Source organism: Pristiophorus japonicus, chromosome 14 (genome assembly GCF_044704955.1).
Source record: "Pristiophorus japonicus isolate sPriJap1 chromosome 14, sPriJap1.hap1, whole genome shotgun sequence".
Classification (NCBI taxonomy): domain Eukaryota; kingdom Metazoa; phylum Chordata; class Chondrichthyes; family Pristiophoridae; genus Pristiophorus; species Pristiophorus japonicus.
Genome location: NC_091990.1, coordinates 165,938,010 through 165,957,959, shown reverse-complemented (window position 1 = coordinate 165,957,959; position 19,950 = coordinate 165,938,010). Strand labels below are relative to the sequence as shown.

General features: G+C 43.4%; 1 protein-coding gene across 1 annotated transcript in view; it reads right to left on the bottom strand.

Annotated features, from left to right (window-relative positions):
- Positions 1-15,532, bottom strand: part of LOC139279535 (cytochrome c oxidase subunit 6A, mitochondrial-like) — a 38,440-nt gene extending 22,908 nt beyond the window's left edge. Inside the window, exons 1-2 of the mRNA XM_070898658.1 lie at positions 15,427-15,532; positions 1,025-1,158 (exon numbers count right to left, since the gene is read on the bottom strand). Of these exons, the coding sequence (XP_070754759.1) occupies positions 1,025-1,158; positions 15,427-15,511 (219 nt within the window). The 5' untranslated portion in view covers positions 15,512-15,532. The remainder of the gene's footprint in view (positions 1-1,024; positions 1,159-15,426) is intronic.
- Between the last annotated feature and the right edge of the window lie 4,418 nt (positions 15,533-19,950).

Below are 19,950 nucleotides of genomic sequence, written 5' to 3'. Positions count from 1 at the left end.
GGCATCCGTTCTACTCTGAAGACTCCTGGATACTGACTATGTTAAAGATGCTGTTGTTGTTGTTATCCTCTGGCTTTGGTCTGTGTGTGAATCTAGACAGTGTGTCAATAGGCTAGTTGACCATATACATAGATGAAGAGAAAGGTGAAAAGGTTCATCAGGTGGATCAATGCTGATTTTAGTAATTAGACAGTGTAATCTTGTGGAACATACTCCCCCTACTGTTAGTACTGTTGGCTTGTGGAAGAAACAAGAAAAGACATCTCAGCAAGCTCAATCCTGTCTGTCCAATGTTCACCTTGCAGGAAACATCAAATAGTTATCAGCTGATTTTTTTTCTCCCTAGCCTAGGTCTCTGAGATCAAATGTAACATTACCAAAGTTCAGATGGGTAAGATAGCCCATGATACTGCACTAAGGCAAACCAAAATCAAGAGATCAAATCCCACCATGAAAAATTGTGAATTGAATTCAATAAATCTGGTAACTGTGAGCTTATGTGTGACTCTTATCTCATACTCTTGTTGATTCTTAATACCCTCAGGGCAACTAGGGATTGTTCCCCTGAGGGTAATAAATACTGGCTTTCTGGTGTCATCTACATCTCAAGAATAAATAATAATTTTTAAAAATCAAATAATTTAGCACAGACCAAGGTTTGTAGCTGAGACCATTTGGCCTGTATAGTTTAGCACCAAAAGTGCAATATTTTTACCTGTGGAGACTGCGCACAGTATGGTAATTGTAGCATGGATACAGGGGAGACAATCTGCTGAGTGGGCAAGGGTTATATTTCTATTGTTGATGCACATTTTGAAGATTGGTAGAGTGTGATACAGAGTATGATACTTTCATTCTTCTGAGTGTTGATGGGCATACATAATGGTTTTTTTTTTTGCCCTGGCCCATGCTGGAATACAAAGCCCTGGTGTACTTTTATTATTTGCGATTGCTAAATTCTGTGACAATTAGAATATTCTGAGTATTGAAATATCTGTTACAGCTTATTTACTTTGTCTTATACCTTGGAGCGGATGCGGAGATGGGTATACGGCACAAATTCAGGAGGTTCTTGCGACTTCTTTAGATAAGCATTCAGCATGCAGATAGCAACTCCTGGTAAAGCAACTACAAAACTCACTAACTTCCAGACAGGACCTGAAGAAAAGAGACAGAGAAACCATCAGATGTAGACCAAAGAGTATACATGTGTAGCCTTTGCAGTAGTGGCAACACAGCCAAAGGCATCTAGAGTTTATTGCAGCACAGGATGAACCAATTATATACTGTATGCTAGGTGTTGATATTCTCTGAACACGAATACAAGACAAAGATTTCACTTCAGACCAGTGCAGTTGGGGAACCTGCTTTTTAAATTTTTTTAAAAATAAAAAAACAATTCTGGCTGTCTGCTGTATCATCAATTTCCCATATTTTCTTCTCAATGATTAAAAACCTTAAAGTAATTGGTGCTCAACTGTGATTATAGCTCTGACTTCTAGGGTTCCAAGTAATACAAGCATCTAATATAACCATAGCTCCATATTCACATCACCGCACGAAGTTGGTCCTGCATCACTTAGCTTAATTGAGTCACAGCAGAACTGTGAGTGGGAGGGGCTACAAATACTACAAGGCAAGCATTATCAAGTGTGACAAAGAGATGAACAGAAAGTGTAATTATTGACATCGGAAGTGACATGTTCAGCAAATTGTTGATCATAAAACCACTCACAAACAGTGTCTATTTTTTAAAGAGTGGTATACATTTAAAAATTCTAAATTTTTAAACTAAAGTCAGTATTTTCTATTAACTTTTATTCAAATACATGAAAAATGGTACAGTACTTCAACACATATGGATATCACACTTTAGCAGATGCATTACATGGCATACCACTCTAGTTCTTAGAAAACAGAGTACAATCTACTTTACCAAAGCAACCCAACTGCAAATCTACTGATAATCTATAACATATTAGAATTCTTACATAGGTCCATACTTCATTGAAATCTGCTGTATCAACAAATACTCAGAGAATTTCAAAGTTAAATAGTAAACCCTTAACTGAAGCTTAGTTTGGACTTGATAGATATGCCTAGACCCGTTACTCTGTTGTTCTAATTAATCTGGGAATGTGCAGTCTATCAGATTTCCCAATTCCATTTCATCAACATCTAGCAAGCGCTGCTTCATTATTTTTCAAAATTATTTGAAGCTAGAAAACACATTTTAAAAGGATTATTCAACTCAAGTTTATTTAAGTATTTTCTTAAACAGATAGATTTTTTGTGTGTGGGAGTGACAAAAATAACAAATAGACTGTACTGATTACTCGTACGTTGCAGCTTTTGTTTTGTGTTCAATAAACTTCAAAGTATATTAAGCAGAGAGAGAAAATGTCTTTCCTCGCTCTAATTTTAGTTTATTTGTTTTTTTTAAGTTAAATTTTGATGCAAATGGAAGCTTCTAATTGTCACCTGTTTTGTTGACATTCCAATTACTCACATCTCCGAGACAGAAGAGAAAGAGAGCAACAGACATCTTTCCTTATCCCAAGTTAATTTTTTGTTAGAATTCAATTTTGAAAGCAAACAAAATTACTGAGGGAAATGAATAAGTGGGTTACGGTAGGAAAAAAACTGAATGAGGTAGCTTCTGGACACTTGGCCTTGGATAGAGGAACTGAGTGGATGGAGGGTTAAGGGTGAGGTGAGTGACAGTAGAGCGAGGAGGAGTGGAGGTGACAAACGGTGTGTCCTTAAGATGCTGCTTTCACTCCGAATGCCGTCCTGTCGGTGGTCTCAGCTGTCTGATCATGGAGTCAGAACCAGACTGCCTATGTACCAACAATGAAGACACAGCCTCCAGCAGGAACCTCAACGGCCTGAGGAGAATGCCAGATCCTGTAGAGTCATGTTCCCAGAGTGCAAACGAGTACCTCTGGCATCTATGGTCCTCAAAGCATCTAGACAGAGCATGAGAATAAGCTAAAGGACAGCTCACAGGGGCACCTGTGGGAAGCATACGGTTCAGAAGACATAATGTAAAATGATGGTGCACGTTAAAAACCTTTAATGAAATAGTCTTATAGTGATAATGGCAGCTGCCCATAATTGATGCAATGGATAAAGCTGAATGTTAGTGTTTTAGTAAGAGAACTATGATGGCATTTGTAAGCAGGACTGTATGCAATTAATGATTACTTTACACTGTTGGGTGGACTAGGCAAGATGCAGCAGCATTGCGAGAGGAGCGGGCTCGGGACTACAAAGGGCGGCGGCAGCGAGTTGGAGCAGCGGCAGTCCGAGGGACCAGCTGATGCAGGGGCAGAAGGTAAACAAAGAAGCAAAAAGAAATCGAAGTGTTACGTCACAGCCAAGAGGGTAAGTGATTGGCTGGTGGATTGGTGAGTATTTAATCTTTTTCTTTTCTTATAAGTAAGAAACCTTTGGCGTTGTTACCAATTAAGTTAATTTAAGGGTTAAGTCATGGCAGGAGAGCCCAGAACCGTGTCATGCTCTTCCTGTGTTATGTAGGAAGTCAGGGACACTTCCCACATAGCAGAGGAAGAGCATGACACGGTTCTGGGCTCTCCTACCATGACTTAACCCTTAAATTAGCCTAATTGTCCCTGACAACTACAGGTGCAGGAAGTGTATCCAGCTGCAGCTCCTGACAGACCGCATTGCGGCACTGGAGTTGCGCATGGATTCACTCTGGAGCATCCGCGATGCTGAGGTAGTCGTGAATAGCATGTTTAATGAGTTGGTCACACCGCAGGTAAAGGTTACACAGCCAGATAGGGAATGGGTGACCATCAGGCAGAGCAGTGGAAGGAAGGTAATGCAGGGGTCCCCTGCGGTCATCTCGCTCCAAAATAGTTACACCACCTTGGGTAATGTTGGGGGAGATGGCTCATGAGGGGAAGGCAGCAGCAGCCAAGTCCATCACACCAAGGGTGGCTCTGCTGTACAGGGGGGTAGGAAAAAGAGTGGGAGAGCTATATTGATAGGGGATTCTATTGTAAGGGGAATAGATAGGCATTTCTGCGGCCGCAATCGAGACTCCAGGATGGTATGTTGCCTCCCTGGTGCAAGGGTCAAGGATGTCTCGGAGTGGCTGCAGCGCATTCTGGAGGGGGAGCCAACTGTCATGGTACATATAAGTACCTACGATATAGGTAAAAAATGGGGTGAGGTCCTACAAGCTGAATTTAGGGAGCTAGGAATTAAATTAAAAAGTAGGACCTCAAAGGTAGTAATCTCAGGATTGCTACCAGTGCCACGTGCTAGTCAGAGTAGGAATTGCAGGATAGCTCAGATGAATACGTGGTTTGAGGAATGGTGCAAGGGGGAGGGATTAAAATTCCTGGGACATTGGAACCGGTTCTAGGGGAGGTGGGACCAGTACAAACCGGACGGTCTGCACCTGGGCAAGACCGGAACCGATGTCTAGGGGGGAGTGTTTGCTAATGCTGTTGGGGAGGGTTTAAACTAAAATGGCAGGGGGATGGGAATCTATGCAGGGAGACAGAGGGAAGTAAAAAGGGGGCAGAAGCAAAAGGTAGGAAGGAAAAAAGCAAGAGTGGAGGGCAGCGAAATCAAGGGCAAAAATCAAAAAGGGCCACATTACAACATAATTCTAAAAGGACAAAGGGTGTTAAAAAAGACAAGCCTGAAGGCTCTGAGTCTCAATGCGAGGAGCATTGTAATAAGGTGGGTGAATTGACTGCGCAGATAGCTGTTAACGGATATGATGTAATTGGGATTACAGAGACATGACTCCAAGATAACCAAGGCTGGGAACTCAACATCCAGGGGTATCCAATATTACAGAAGGACAGACAGGAAGGAAAAGGAGGTGGGTAGCATTACTGGTTAAAGAGGAGATTAACGCAATAGTAAGGAAGGGCATTAGCGTGGATGATGTGGAATCTATATGGGTAGAGCTGTGAAACACCAAAGGGCAGAAAATGTTAGTGGGAGTTTTGTACAGACCACCAAACAGTAGTAGGGAGGTTGGGGATGGCATCAAACAGGAAATTAAGGACACGTGCAATAAGGGTACAGCAGTTATCATGGGTGACTTTAATCTACATATTGGTTGGGCTAACCAAACTGTGGTAGCAATGCTGTGGAGGAGGATTTCCTGGAGTGTATAAGGGATGGTTTTCTAGACCAATATGTCGAGGAACCAACTAGAGAGCAGGCCATCCTAGACTTGTGTAACGAGAGAGGATTAATGAGTAATCTGGTCGTGCGGGGCCCTTTGGGGAAGAGTGACCATAATATGGTAGAATTCTTCATTAAGATGGAGAGTGACACAGTTAATTCAGAGACTAGGGCCCGGAACTTAAAGAAAAGAAACTTCGACGGTATGAGACGTGAATTGGTGAGAATGACACTTAAAGGGTTGACAGTGGATAGGCAATGGCAGACATTTAAATATCACATGGATGAATTACAACAAGTGTACATCCCTGTGTGGCATAAGAATAAAAAAAGGAAGGTGGCTCAACCGTGGCTAACAAGGGAAACAAGGGAAGTGTTAAATCCAAGGAAGAGACATATAAATTGGCCAGAAAAAGCAGCAAACCTATGGACTGGGAGAAATTTAGAATTCAGCAGAGGAGGACAAAGGGTTTAATTATGAGGGGGAAAATAGAGTATGAGAGTAAGCTTGCAGGGAACATAAAAACTGACTGCAAAAGCTTCTATAGATATGTGAAGAGAAAAAGATTAGTGAAGACTAACGTAGGTCCCTTGCAGTCAGAATCAGGTGAATTCGTAATGGGGAACAAGGAAATGGCAGACCAATTGAACAAATACTTTGGTTCTGTCTTCACTAAGGAAGATACGAATAACCTCCCTAAAATACTAGGGGACCGAGGGTCTAGCGAGAAGGGGGAACTGAGGGAAATCCTTATTAGTCAGGAAATTATGTTAGGGAAATTGAAGGGACTGAAGGCCGATAAATCCCCAGGGCCTGATAGTCTGCATCCCAGAGTACTTAAGGAAGTGGCCCTAGAAATAGTAGATGCATTGGTGGTCATTTTCCAACATTCCATGGACTCTGGTTCAGTTCCTATGGACTGGAGGGTAGCTAATTTAACCCTACTTTTAAAAAAAGGAAGGAGAGAGAAAACAGGGAATTATCGACTGTTAGTCTGACATTGGTGGTGGGGAAAATGCTGGAATCAATTGTTAAAGATGTAATAGCAACGCATTTGGAAAGCAGTGACAGGATCGGTCCAAGTCAGCATGGATTTATGAAAGGGAAATCATGCTTGACAAATCTTCTAGAGTTTTTTGAGGATGTAACTAGTAGAGTGGACAAGGGAGAACCAGTGGATGTGGTGTATTTGGACTTTCAAAAGGCTGTTGACAAGGTCCCACACAAGAGATTAGTGTGCAAAATTAAGGCACATGGTATTGGGGGTAATGTATTGAAGTGGATAGAGAACTGGTTGGAAGACAGGAAGGAAAGAGTGGGAATAAACGGGTCCTTTTCAGAATGGCAGGCAGTGGGGTTCCGCAGGGTTCAGTGCTGGGACCCCAGCTATTTACAATATACATTAATGATTTAGACGAAGGAATTGAATGTAATATCTCCAAGTTTGCAGATGACATTAAGCTGGGTGGCAGTGTGAGCTGCGAGGAGGATGCTAGGAGGCTGCAGGGGGACTTGGACAGGTTAGGTGAATGGGCAAACGAATGGCAGATGCAGTATAATGTGGATAAGTATGAGGTTATCCACTTTGGTGGCAAAAAGAGGAAGGCAGATTATTATCTGAATGGTGACAGATTATTAAAAGGGGCGGTGCAACGAGACCTGGGTGTTATGGTACATCAGTCATTGAAGGTAGGCATGCAGGTACAGCAGGCAGTAAAGAAAGCTAATGGCACGCTGGCCTTCATAGCGAGGAGATTTGAGTATAGGAGCAGGGAGGTCTTACTGCAGTTGTGCAGGGCCTTGGTGAGACCACACCTTGAGTATTGTGTGCAGTTTTGGTCTCCTAATCCGAGGAAGGACATTCTTGCTATTGAGGGAGTGAAGCGAAGGTTCACCAGACTGATTCCCGGGATGGCAGGACTGACATGTGAAGAAAGACTGGATCGACTAGACTTATATTCACTGGAATTTAGAAGAATGAGAAGGGATCTCATAGAAACATGTAAAATTCTGACAGGATTGGACAGGTTAGATGCAGGAAGAATGTTCCCGTGTTGGGGAAATCCAGAACCAGGGGTCAGTCTAACGATAAGGGGTAAGCCATTTAGGACTGAGATTGTCGTGTATTTCACCACCTTGCAATGACAATAGTTATGTAACTGTAACTCATGCACACTGTACCTGTACCCTTGAAATGCACACCCTGACCACAGGGGGTGAGCTTGCGGGAGACACTCCTCACCTGGGTCTCCAGGTATAAAGGGGAGGTCCCACCCAGGGTCAGCACTCCTTGGTCCTGGGAATAAAGTGATATATACATGCCTCGTGTGAGTTTGTAACAAGGTGCAGAGACACCACAGAGATGAGTAGAAACTTCTTCACTCAGAGAATTGTGAACCTGTGGAATTCTCTACCACAGAAAGTTGTTGAGGCCAGTTCGTTAGATATATTCAAAAGGGAATTAGATGTGGTCCTTACGGCTAAAGGGATTAAGGGGTATGGAGAGAAAGCAGGAATGGGGTACTGAGATGAATGATCAGCCATGATCATATTAATGGTGGTGCAGGCTCGAAGGGCCGAATGGCCTACTCCTGCACCTATTTTCTATGTTTCAACAACTGATGTAGCGCCTTTAATGTAGAAAAATATCCCAAGGTGCTTTGCAGAAACATAATCAGACAAAAATTGACAACAAGCCAAAGGAGGAGATATTAGGAGGGTTGACTTAAAGATGCCGATTGTAAGGAGGGTCTTAAAGGAGAGAGAGATGGAGAGGTTTAGGGAACTCCAGAACATAGGCAAAAGTAAAATACTGCAGATGCTAGAAATCTGAAATAAAAACAAAAAATGCTGGAAATACTCAGCAGGTCAGGCAGCATCTGTAGAGAGAGAAACAGAGTTAATGTTTCAGGTCCATGACTCTGGAAAAAGTTACAGATGCAATAGATTTTTAAGCAAGTGTAGGGGCAGGGAAAGGGGGAGGGGAGGAAAGAACAAAAGGGAAGGTCTGTGATAGGATGGAAGGCAGGAGAGATTAAGGGCTAAACTTTCCTGAGAGCCCCGCAACGCCTGATTGCCCGTCCAGAAAAACCACTAACATTTGGTAAGTAACGGTGGTGAAAATTTCCAGTTTCAAGTTAAAACTATTTAAAACTAATCGCCCGGCGAGAAAATGGGTCTTGCACCATTATTCTCGTGGTTTTTTTGGCAATTAAGGGGAAACTAAGTAAATGGACAGTTTTTTAAAAATTTAGTCCGAGGCCTAGGTAGAGGGGAAAATTTAAAAAAAACATGTCCACTAAAAAAAAATTAAAAACATTCCCAAGACACTTTTACACATAATCGCCGTTTTAAAATAAAAAAAAATAAAGTACCTTTAACTTACCTTTGTTTGCAGAGTACTCACCTACTGCCCTGTTTAAGCAGCTTTTACAGGGCGGTTCCCTTGGCGATCTGGACAGGCTTCCGTTGAGGCCAAACTTACGCTCTGACGATTTTCTCAGCAGTGCACGTCAGCGGTTTGGTCCCGGCGGGCGTTTTCAGATTTGGGCGATACTATTAAAAAACAAAGGGGGAAACTTTTGCCGGGCGGAAAAACAGCTGTACCGCCGAGAACTCACAAAAATGAAAGGAAAGTTTAGCCCAATAAAACAAAAAGGATGATGGTGCAAGGCAAAAGGAGATGGGAATGGGACAAGTTAAGAAACAAAAGCGGAGTCTAGATGAGGTGGAAATGGAAATGGCAGAATCATCAACAGCTGCCATGTGAAAAAAAAAATAGGGTCAGAGGTTATGGTCTGAAATTGTTAAGCTTGATGTTGAGTCCGGAAGGCTGTAAAGTGCCTAATTGAAAGATGAGGTGCTGTTCCTCGAACAAACATTGAGCTTCGTTGGAACAGTGTAAGAGGCTGAAGACAGAGAGATCAGAGTGAGAGTGGAGCGGAGAATTACAGTAACAGGCGGCCGGAGGCTCAGGGTCATGCTTACGGACTGAATGGAGGCGTTTTAGAAAGCGGTCACTCAATCTGCATTTGGTCTCCCCAATGTGGAGACCGCATCGTGAGCAGCGAATACAGTATACTAAATTGCAAGAAGTACAAGTAAATTGTTGTTTCAGCTGGAAGGAATGTTTGGGGCCCTGGACATTGGGAAGGGAGGAGTTGCATCTCCTGTGCTTACACGGGAAGGTGCTGTTGGAAGGGGAAGGGGTGTTGGGGGTGATTGAGGAGTGGACCAGGGTGTTGTGGAGGGAGCAGTCCCTTCGGAATGTGTTTGGTGGTGGGATCACGCTGGAAATGGCGGAGGATGATCCGTTGAATGTGGAGGCTGGGGGGGGGGGGGCTGGCGGTGAAAGATGAGGACAAGGGGAACCCTATCGTGGTTCTGGGAGGGAGGGGAAGGGGTGAGAATAGAAGTGCGAGAAATAGAATGGACACGGTCTGGGGCCATGTCAACCGTGGTAGAAGGATATCTTCTATGTTTGTTTTTAATAGATAGAGGAAGTGATTTCATCGCTAAAACATATATGATGCTCATTCCAACATGAGCAAGTCCAAAGATATTCTCAATTTTCAGGGAATTCACATCTTTAATAATATGCCAGTTGCACAGGCAAGGATTAAATGTTGAATTTTATTCTGATACGATGAGTAACTGTTATATTACAGATCATTGAAATAATTCTTTAATAGAATGAAGAGGATATTCTATGTTCAACAGATTATGTGGATATGGACCGACAGGGCAAGGATTATTGGCATATATTGATACAGACCCTTAAAAATATCTTGAGACAGTCACAGCTTTGATAGGTTAGTCTACTACCATTTCCAGCCTAACCATTTCCACACTCAGCATCATAGATATTATATTCTCATGCTTTTACTGCCACCACGTGATAAAAAACTAGAAGCACAGCTGATTCAAACTAGGTCACATTTCAGTACTTGCACAGCACATTCTCTCAAATGCAATGTGTCCCCACAGTACTAACTACAAAAATGACTTATGAACTGTTATGTATGTAGACTTTACTAGTGTGTAAGACTTGCCACCAGGGGGCGCATCTGTTGGAGGCCCAAGGGTGACCTACACACCCCGGGCAAGCAGGTATAAAAGGTAGTCTACCTTGCTTCCTCACTCTGGAGTTACATTAAAGAGACCAAGGTCACAACAGTTTGAGCTTACAGTATACAGTCTTGTGGAGTTATTCTGAACACAACAATTGGTGACGAGTAACAGATCACGAACTTTCAAGTGGTTATAGCTGCCGTTGGTATTCTTGAGAGATTTGTTGAGGGTGAAGATTGGGAAGCCTTCGTTGAGCGTCTTGACCAGTACTTCGTGGCCAACGAGCTGGATACGGAAGAAACCGCGGTCAAGCGCAGGGCAATTCTCCTCACTGTTTGTGGTTCCATGATATATGGCCTCATCAAACATCTGCTAGCACCGACGAAACCAACGGACAAGACATATACAGAGTTGTGCACGCTGGTTCGGGAACACCTCAAGCCGAAGGAGAGCATCTTAAAGGCCAGGTATTGCTTTTACACGTACCATTGCTCCGAGGGCCAGAACGTGACGAGCTATGTTGCCAACCTAAGACGCCTTGCGGGACCGTGCGAATTTGTTGTATTTTTGGGAGAAATGTTGCGGGACTATTTCGTGCTTGGAATCGGCCATGAGGTCATTCTTCGCAAACTGTTGTCTGCCGAATCCCTACATCTGAGCAAGGCCATCATGATAGCCCAGACTTTCATGTCCACGAATGATAACATTAAACAGATATCTTTGCAGCATCGAAGCTTAGTGGCAAGTACTGTGCATAAAATAACGCCTTCAGCGGCAGAACTGTACATGGCAGGGCCTACACGCCTGCAGAGGCCAGACCTAGGATGACTCAGAGTCTGCTGTGGGGCTTGAATGCGAATCCATTAACACTATGTTGGCGCTGCAGGGGCAATCATAGAGCCCATCAATGTCGATTCAAGCACTACGTGTGCAAGGGCTCTGGAACAATGGGGCACTTCCAGCGAATGTGCAAACAGATACACCGTTTTGGGTACTGTTGAGGGGGATGACTCAACATGTGAGGGGTAAGGCAGCAGCAGCCAAGTTCACAGCACCGTACGTGGCTCTACTGCACAGGAGAGCAGGAAAAAGAGTGGGAGAGCTATAGTGATAGGGGATTCAATTGTAAGGGGAATAGATAGACGTTTCTGCAGCCACAACCGAGACTCCAGGATGGTATGGTGCCTCCCTGGTGCAAGGGTCAAGGATGTCTCGGAGCGGGTGCAGGACATTCTGAAAAGGGAGGGTGAACAGCCAGTTGTCGTGGTGCATATAGGTACCAACGATATAGGTAGAAAACGGGATGAGGTCCTACAAGCTGAATTTGGGGAGCTAGGAGCTAAATTAAAAAAGTAGGACCTCAAAAGTAGTAATCTCAGGATTGCTACCAGTGCCACGTGCTAGTCAGAGTAGGAATCGCAGGATAGCTCAGATGAATACCTGGCTTGAGGGGTGGTGCAGAAGGGAGGGATTCAAATTCCTGCGACATTGGAACTGGTTCTGGGGAAGGTGGGACCAGTACAAACCGGACGGTCTGCACCTGGGGAGGACCGGAACCAATGTCCTAGAGGGAGTGTTTGCTAATGCTGTTGGGGAGGAGTTAAACTAACATGGCAGGGGGGATGGGAACCGATGCAAGGAGACAGAGGGAAGTAGAATGGGGGCAGAAGCAAAAGATAGAAGGAAGAAAAGTAAAAGTGGACGGCAGAGAAACCTGAGGCAAAAAGCTAAAGGGGCCACATTACACCAAAATTCTAAAAGGGCTAAGTGTTAGAAAGACAATCCTGAATGCTCTGTGCCTCAATGTGAGGAGTATTCGGAATAAGTATTCCGAATTAACTGCGCAGATAGCAGTTAACGGATATGATGCAATTGGCATCACAGAGACATTGCTCCAGGGTGAGCAAGGCTGGGAACTCAACATCCAGGGGTATTCAACATTTAGGAAGGATAGACTGAAAGGAAAAGGTGGCGGGGTGGCATTGCTGGCTAAAGAAGAAATTAATGCAATCGTAAGAAAGGACATTAGCTTGGATGATGTGGAATCGGTAGGGGTGGAGCTACTGAATACCGAAGGGCAGAAAACGCTAGTGGGAGTTGTGTACAGACCACCAAACAGTAGTTGTAAGGTGGGTGTCAGCATCAAACAAGAAATTAGGGATGCATGCAATAAAGGTACAGCAGTTATCATGGGTGACTTTAATCTATATATTGATTGGGCTAACCAAACTGGTAGCAATACGGTGGAGGAGGATTTCCTGGAGTGTATTAGGGATGATTTTCTAGACCAATATGTCGAGGAACCAACTAGAGGGCTGGCCATCCTAGACTTGGTGATGTGTAATGAGAAAGGACTAATTAGCAATCTTGTTGTGCGAGGCCCCTTGGGGAAGAGTGACCATAACATGGTAGAATTCTTTATTAAGATGGAGAGTGACACAGTTAATTCCGAAACTCAGGTCCTGAACTTAAGGAAAGATAACTTCGATGGTTTGAGGAGTGAATTGGCTAGAATAGACTGGCAAATAATACTTAAAGGGTTAATGGTGGATAGACAATGGCAAACATTTAAGGATCACATGGATGAACTTCAACAATTGAACATCCCTGTCTGGAGTAAAAATAAAACGGGGAAGGTGGCTCAACTGTGGCTAGCAAGGGAAATTAAGGATAGTGTTAAATCCAAGGAATAGGCATATAAATTGGCCAGAAAAAGCAACAAACTGAGGACTGGGAGAAATTTAGAATTCAGCAGAGGAGGACAAAGGGTTTAATTAAGAGGGGGACAATAGAGTACGAGAAGAAGCTTGCCGGGAACATAAAAACTGACTGCAAAAGCTTCTATAGATATGTGAAGAGAAAAAGATTAGTGAAGACAAACATAGGTCCCTTGCAGTCAGATTCAGATGAATTTATAATGGGGAACAAAGAAATGGCAGACCAATTGAACAAATACTTTGGTTCTGTCTTCACTAAGGAAGACACAAATAACCTTCCGGAAGTACTAGGGGACCGAGGGTCTAGTGAGAAGGAGGAACTGAAGGATATCATTATTAGGCGGGAAATTGTGTTAGGGACATTGATGGGATTGAAGCTCGCTAAATCCCCGGGACCTGATAGTCTGCATCCCAGAGTACTTAAGGAAGTGGCCCTAGAAATAGTGGATGCATTGGTGATCATTTTCCAACAGTCTATCGACTCTGGATCAGTTCCTCTGGACTGGAGGATAGCAAATGTAACACCACTTTTTAAAAAGGGAAGGAGAGAGAAAGCGGGTAATTATAGACCGCTTAGCCTGACATCAGTAGTGGGGAAAATGTTGGAATCAATTATTAAGGATGAAATAGCAGCGCATTTGGAAAACAGTGACAGAATCGGTCCAAGTCAGCATGGATTTATGAAGGGGAAATCATGCTTGACAAATCTTCTGGAATTTTTTGAGGATGTAACTAGTAGAGTGGACAAGGGAGAACCAGTGGATGTGGTGTATTTGGATTTTCAAAAGGCATTTGACAAGGTCCCACACAAGAGATTGGTGTGCAAAATCAAAGCACATGGTATTAGGGGTAATATACTGACGTGGATAGAGAACTGGCTGGCAGAGAGGAAGCAGAGCGTCGGGATAAACGGGTCCTTTTCAGAATGGGAGGCAGTGACTAGTGGAGTGCCGCAGGGCTCAGTGCTGGGACCCCAGCTCTTTACAATATACATCAATGATTTGGATGAAGGAATTGAGTGTAATATCTCCAAGTTTGCAGATGACACTAAACTGGGTGGCGGTGTAAGCTGTGAGGGGGTTGCTAGGAGGCTGTAGGGTGATTTGGACAGGTTAGTTGAGTGGGCAAATGCATGGCAGATGCAGTATAATGTGGATAAATGTGAGGTTATCCACTCTGGGAGCAAAAATGCAAAGACAGAATATTATCTGAATGGCAGCAGATTAGGAAAAGGCGAGATGCAACGAGACCTGGGTGTCATGGTTCATCAGTCATTGAATGTTGTCATACAGGTACAGCAGGCGGTGAAGAAGGCAAATGGTATATTGGCCTTCATAGCTAGAGGATTTGAGTATAGGAGCAGGGAGGTCTTACTGCAGTTGTTCAGGGCCTTGGTAAGGCCTCACCTGGAATATTATATTCAGTTTTGGTCTCCTAATCTGAGGAAGGACGTTCTTGCTATTGGGGGAGTGCAGCGAAGGTTCACCAGACTGATTCCAGGAATGGCTGGACTGACATATGAGGAGAGACTGGATCAACTGGGCCTTTATACATTGGAGTTTAGAAGGATGAGAGGGGATTTCATAGAAACATATAAGATTCTGACGGGAAGGGACAGGTTAGATGCGGGTAGAATGTTCCTGCTGTTGGGGAAGTCCAGAACCAGGGGACACAGTCTTAGGATAAGGGGTAGGCCTTTTAAGACTGAGATGAGGAGAAACTTCTTCACTCAGAGAGTTGTTAACCTGTGGAACTCGCTACCGTACAGAGTTGTTGATGCCAGTTCATTGGATATATTCAAGAGGGAGTTAGACATGGCCCTTACGGCTCAAGGGGTCAAGGGGTATGGAGAGAAAGCAGGAAAAGGGTACTGAGGTGGATGATCAGCCATGATCTTATTGAATGGTGGTGCAGGCTCAAATGGCCTACTCCTGCACCTATTTTCTTTGTTTCTATGATTCTGAGGGACTGCCTATGATGATGATATATATATATATACACAGAACTTAGGTGTGTCTGGTCTTTCTTCATGACAATCAATGTCAAGATCTTGCAAATAGTTACAATTGACAAAGTTGTTTCAAGGAACACACCTACCAAATGTTATTCTTATGAAATAGGGGTGGGTCATTTTGATTGATGAAATGTCACTGAGCTATAAATGAGGTTGCAGGTCATGTTACTGCTTTCAGGTGTCACTCCAACACTCCCCATACCGATATATAATATATACAGCCAGCCCCTCCCCTCCCCCAGGGGCGGCGTGATTTAAATCTTGACGCGCTAAACTGACGGACAAGCCCCGCCCCCCGGGGGACGGTTATATTTTTCAAACAAGATGGCAGCGCGTTTCTGGCTCGTGCTCTGCGATTGTCAATCAGTTTTCGCGCGTTTGCAAATTCTTATTTGAGTTTTACTGAGATGATTGTTTGATCGCTCGGTGTTGTTTTGTCTTTATTTTACCTGCCGCAGGGCGGCCAGGTGCCTGGCTGGCTGAAGCGAAGGTTGTGCCGATGCGGAACCCTCTCGCTCCCAGCCGTCGCGCCATCTTCAGCAGGGTGACGGTTGGCGCCGTTGACAACCAGGTCGCCCCGCCCCATCCATGACGCCACAATGCTTACGTCATACGGTCAATGCAAGGGGGGAAGCGGGATTGGCCGGCTGCGCCAATGGGGAACAGGTTTAGAAGAGAAGGGTGAGGGTGAAATGGAGAGAAAGTCAAAGAGTGGAAAAGGACAGGAGATAGATGAAAGTAGGGAGAGGAAACGACACAGGGCAGATGAGAACACCAAGAAAGTGACAGTGCATGGGATACGGGCAGAGATGGGGTAGAAACATAGAAAATAGGTGCAGGGGTAGGCCATTTGGCCCTTCGAGACTGCACCACCATTCATTAAGATCATGGCTGATCATTCACTCAGTACCCCATTCCTGCTTTCTCTCCAGAGATGCCAGAATTTGAATATAGATGGAGAGTAGGTAAGAAGGGGGGAGATAGAAAATAGGTGCAGTACCCCTTTCCTGCTTTCTCTCTATAATCCTTGATCCCCTTAGCCGTAAGGGTCATATCTAACCCCCTCTTGAATATATCCAATGAACTGGTATCAACAACTCTCTGCGGTAGGGAATTCCACAGGTTAACAACGCTCTGAGTGAAGAAGTTTCTCCTCATCTCAGTCCTAAATGGCTTACCCATTATCCTCAAATTCCTGGGACATTGGAACCGGTTCTGGGGGAGGTGGGACCAGTACAAACCGGACGGTCTGCACCTGGGCAGGACTGGAACCAATGTCCGAGGTGAACTGTTTGCTCGTGCTGTTGGGGAGGAATTAAACTAACATGGCAAGGCAAATGGGAACCTATGCAGGGAGGCAGAGGGAAATAAAATGAAGGCAGAAGCAAAAGATAGAAAGAAGAATAGTAAAAGTGGAGGGCAGAGAAACCCAAGGCAAAAAACAAAATGAGCCACATTACCGAAAAATTCTAAAGGGGCAAAGTGTGTTAAAAAGACAAGCCTGAAGACTCTGTGCCTCAATGCGAGGAGTATTCGGAATAAAGTGGACGAATTAACTGCGCAGATGGCAGTTAACGGATATGATGTAATTGGCATCACGGAGACGTGGCTGCAGGGTGACCAAGGCTGGGAACTCAACATCCAGGGGTATTCAACATTTAGGAAGGATAGGCAAAGAGGAAAAGGAGGCGGGGTGGCGTTGCTGGTTAAAGAGGAAATTAATGCAATAGTAAGGAGGGATATTAGCCTGGATGATGTGGAATCGGTATGGGTGGAGCTATGGAATTCCAAAGGGCAGAAAACGCCAATGGGAGTTGTGTACAGACCACCAAACAGTAGTAGTGAGGTTGGGGACAGCATCAAACAAGAAATAAGGGATGTATGCAATAAAGGTACAGCAATTATCATGGGCGACTATAATCTACATATTGATTGGGCGAACCAAACTGGTAGCAATGTGGCGGAGGAGGATTTCCTGGAGTGTATTGGGGATAGTTTTCTAGACCAATATGTTGAGGAACCAACTAGAGGGCAGGCCATCCTAGACTGGGTGATGTGTAATGAGAAGGGACTAATTAGCAATCTTGTTGTGCGAGGCCCCTTGGGGAAGAGTGACCATAATATGGTAGAATTCTTTATTAAGATGGAGAGTGACACAATTAATTCGGAAACTAGGGTCCTGAACTTAAGGAATGGTAACTTCGACAGTATGAGGCGTGAATTGGCTAGAATAGACTGGCAAAGGATACTGAAAGGGTTGACGGTGGATAAGCAATGGCAAACATTTAAAGATCACATGGATGAACTTCAGCAATTGTACATCTCTGTCTGGAGTAAAAATAAAACGGGGAAGGTGGCTCAACCGTGGCTAACAAGGGAAATTAAAGATAGTGTTAAAGCCAAGGAAGAGGCATATAAATTGGCCAGAAAAAGCAGCAAACCTGAGGACTGGGAGAAATTTAGAATTCAACAGAGGAGGACTAAGGGTTTAATTAAGAGGGGAAAAATAGAATACGAGAAGAAGCTTGCAGGGAACATAAAAACTGACTGCAAAAGCTTCTATAAATATGTGAAGAGAAAAAGATTAGTGAAGACAAACTTCGGTTCCTTGCAGTTGGATTCAGGTGAATTTATAATGGGGAACAAAGAAATGGCAGACCAACAGAACAAATACTTCGGTTCTGTCTTCACAAAGGAAGACACAAATATCATTCCGAATGTACTAGGGGACAGTGGGTCTAGTGAGAAGGAGGAACTGAAGGATATCCTTATTAGGCAGGAAATTGTGTTAGGGAAATTGATGGGATTGAAGGCTGATAAATCCCCGGGGCCTGATAGTCTGCATCCCAGAGTACTTAAGGAAGTGGCCCTAAAATAGTGGGTGCATTGGTGATCATTTTTCAACAGTCTATCGACTCTGGATCAGTCCCTATGTACTGGAGGGTAGCTAATGTAACACCACTTTTTAAAAAAGGAGGGAGAGAGAAAATGGGTAATTATAGACTAATAATCTTGTCCACTAAGCCAAGCCATGTAATCCATGTGCTTAGATTTCTTATTTGATGGTTTGTTCTGTTTGAATTTTGTGGGCCCAGAAAATTGGGATGGGTTGTCTCAGTGCTGTTGCTTATGGATTAATCCTAAAACCAGAACACCAAGATCTATTAGTCTCGGCAAATTGAGATTTATGCAAATCAATGGAGACATTGAAATCAACGTGTTGTGTTAGTATAAGTATACTCCCTGTACACGCAATGTACAGTTACATAAGACTACTGGATGTACCTTCACACTGTATATACTGTGCTTGTACCACCAGAGGGTGCAACTGGTGGAGACCTAGGGGTCACCTGTACACGACAGGTAACCCGGTATAAAAGAGAGCTCGCCTTGCTGTACCCTCACTCAGGAGCTGCAATAAATGGACTAAGGTCACCACAGTTCAAGTACAATACCTTACCTCGTGGAGTCATTACTAGAGTGCTTACAGACACAATACAACTTTGTATGAAAGAATATTAATCAAGAAATAGTAGGAGTTTGCAACAAAGGTAATGAAATAATCATGGTGAACTTTAATCTTCATATAGACTGGACAAATCAAATTGGCAAAGGTAGTCTGGAGGACGAGTTCATGGAATGCATTCGATATAGTTTCCTAGAACAATACGTCATGGAACCAACCAGGGAACAGACGATTCTAGATTTTGTCTTGTGTTGTGAAACAGGGTTAATTAGCAATCTCATTGTAAAGGATCCTCTGGAGCAGAGTGATCATAATACAATAGAATTTCACATTATGTTTGAGAGTGACTTGCCTAAGTCTGAAACTAGAGTCTTAAATTTAAACAAAGCCAATTACATAGGTATGAAGGGTGAATTGGCTAAGGTAGATTGGAAAAATAGATTACAAGATATGGCAGTAGATAAGCAGTGGCTAGCATTTAAAGAATTATTTCATAATTCTCAACAAAAATACATTACATTGAGAAACAAAAACTCCACAGGAAACGTGATCCATCCGTGGCTAACCAAAGAAGTTAAGGATAGCATTAGATTGAAAGAAAAAACTTATAATGTTGCAAAGAATAGTAGTAAGCCTGAGGATTGCGAGCGTTTCAGAAACCAGGAAAGGATGTCCAAAAAATTGTTAAGGGAAAAAATAGACAATGAGAGAAAACTAGCAAGAAATATAAAAATAGATGGTAAGAGCTTCTACAAGTATGTAAAAAGGAAGAGAGTAGCAAAAGTAAACATTAGTCCCTTAGAGGCTGAGGCAGGAGAAATTATTATGGGGATTAAGGGAATGGCAGAAACGTTAAATATTTTGTATCAGTCTTCACAGCAAAAAGCAAACCTAAAATGGTGTGGAACCAAAGGTCTAATGAGGGTGAGGAACTTAATGTAATTAATAATAGGAGATAAAAAATACTAGAGAAACTAATGGGACTAAAAGCCGACAAATCCCCTGGACCTGACGGCTTAAATCCTAGGGTTCTAAACGAGGTGGCTGCAGAGATAGTGGATGCATTGGTTTTGATCTTTCAAAATTCCTTATATTCTAGCACGGTCCCAATGGATCGGAAGGTAGCAAATGTAACACCACTATTCAAGAAAGGAGGGAAAGAGAAAACAGGAAACTGCAGGCCAGTTAGCCTGACATCAGTTGTTGGGAAAATGCTGGAATCCATTGTTAAGGAAATGGTATCAGGGCATTTAGAAAATCATAACATGTTTATGCAGAGTCAACATGGTTTTATGAAAGGGAAATCATGTTTGACTAATTTATTAAGAGTTTTTTGAGGATGTAACTAGCAGGGTAGATAAAGGGGAACCAGTGGATATGGTATATTTGGATTTCCAAAAAGCATTCGATAAGGTGCCACATAAAAGGTTATTACACAAGATAAGGGATTATTGGATTGGAGGTAATGTATTAGCATGAATAGAGAGGATTGGTTAACGGACAGAAA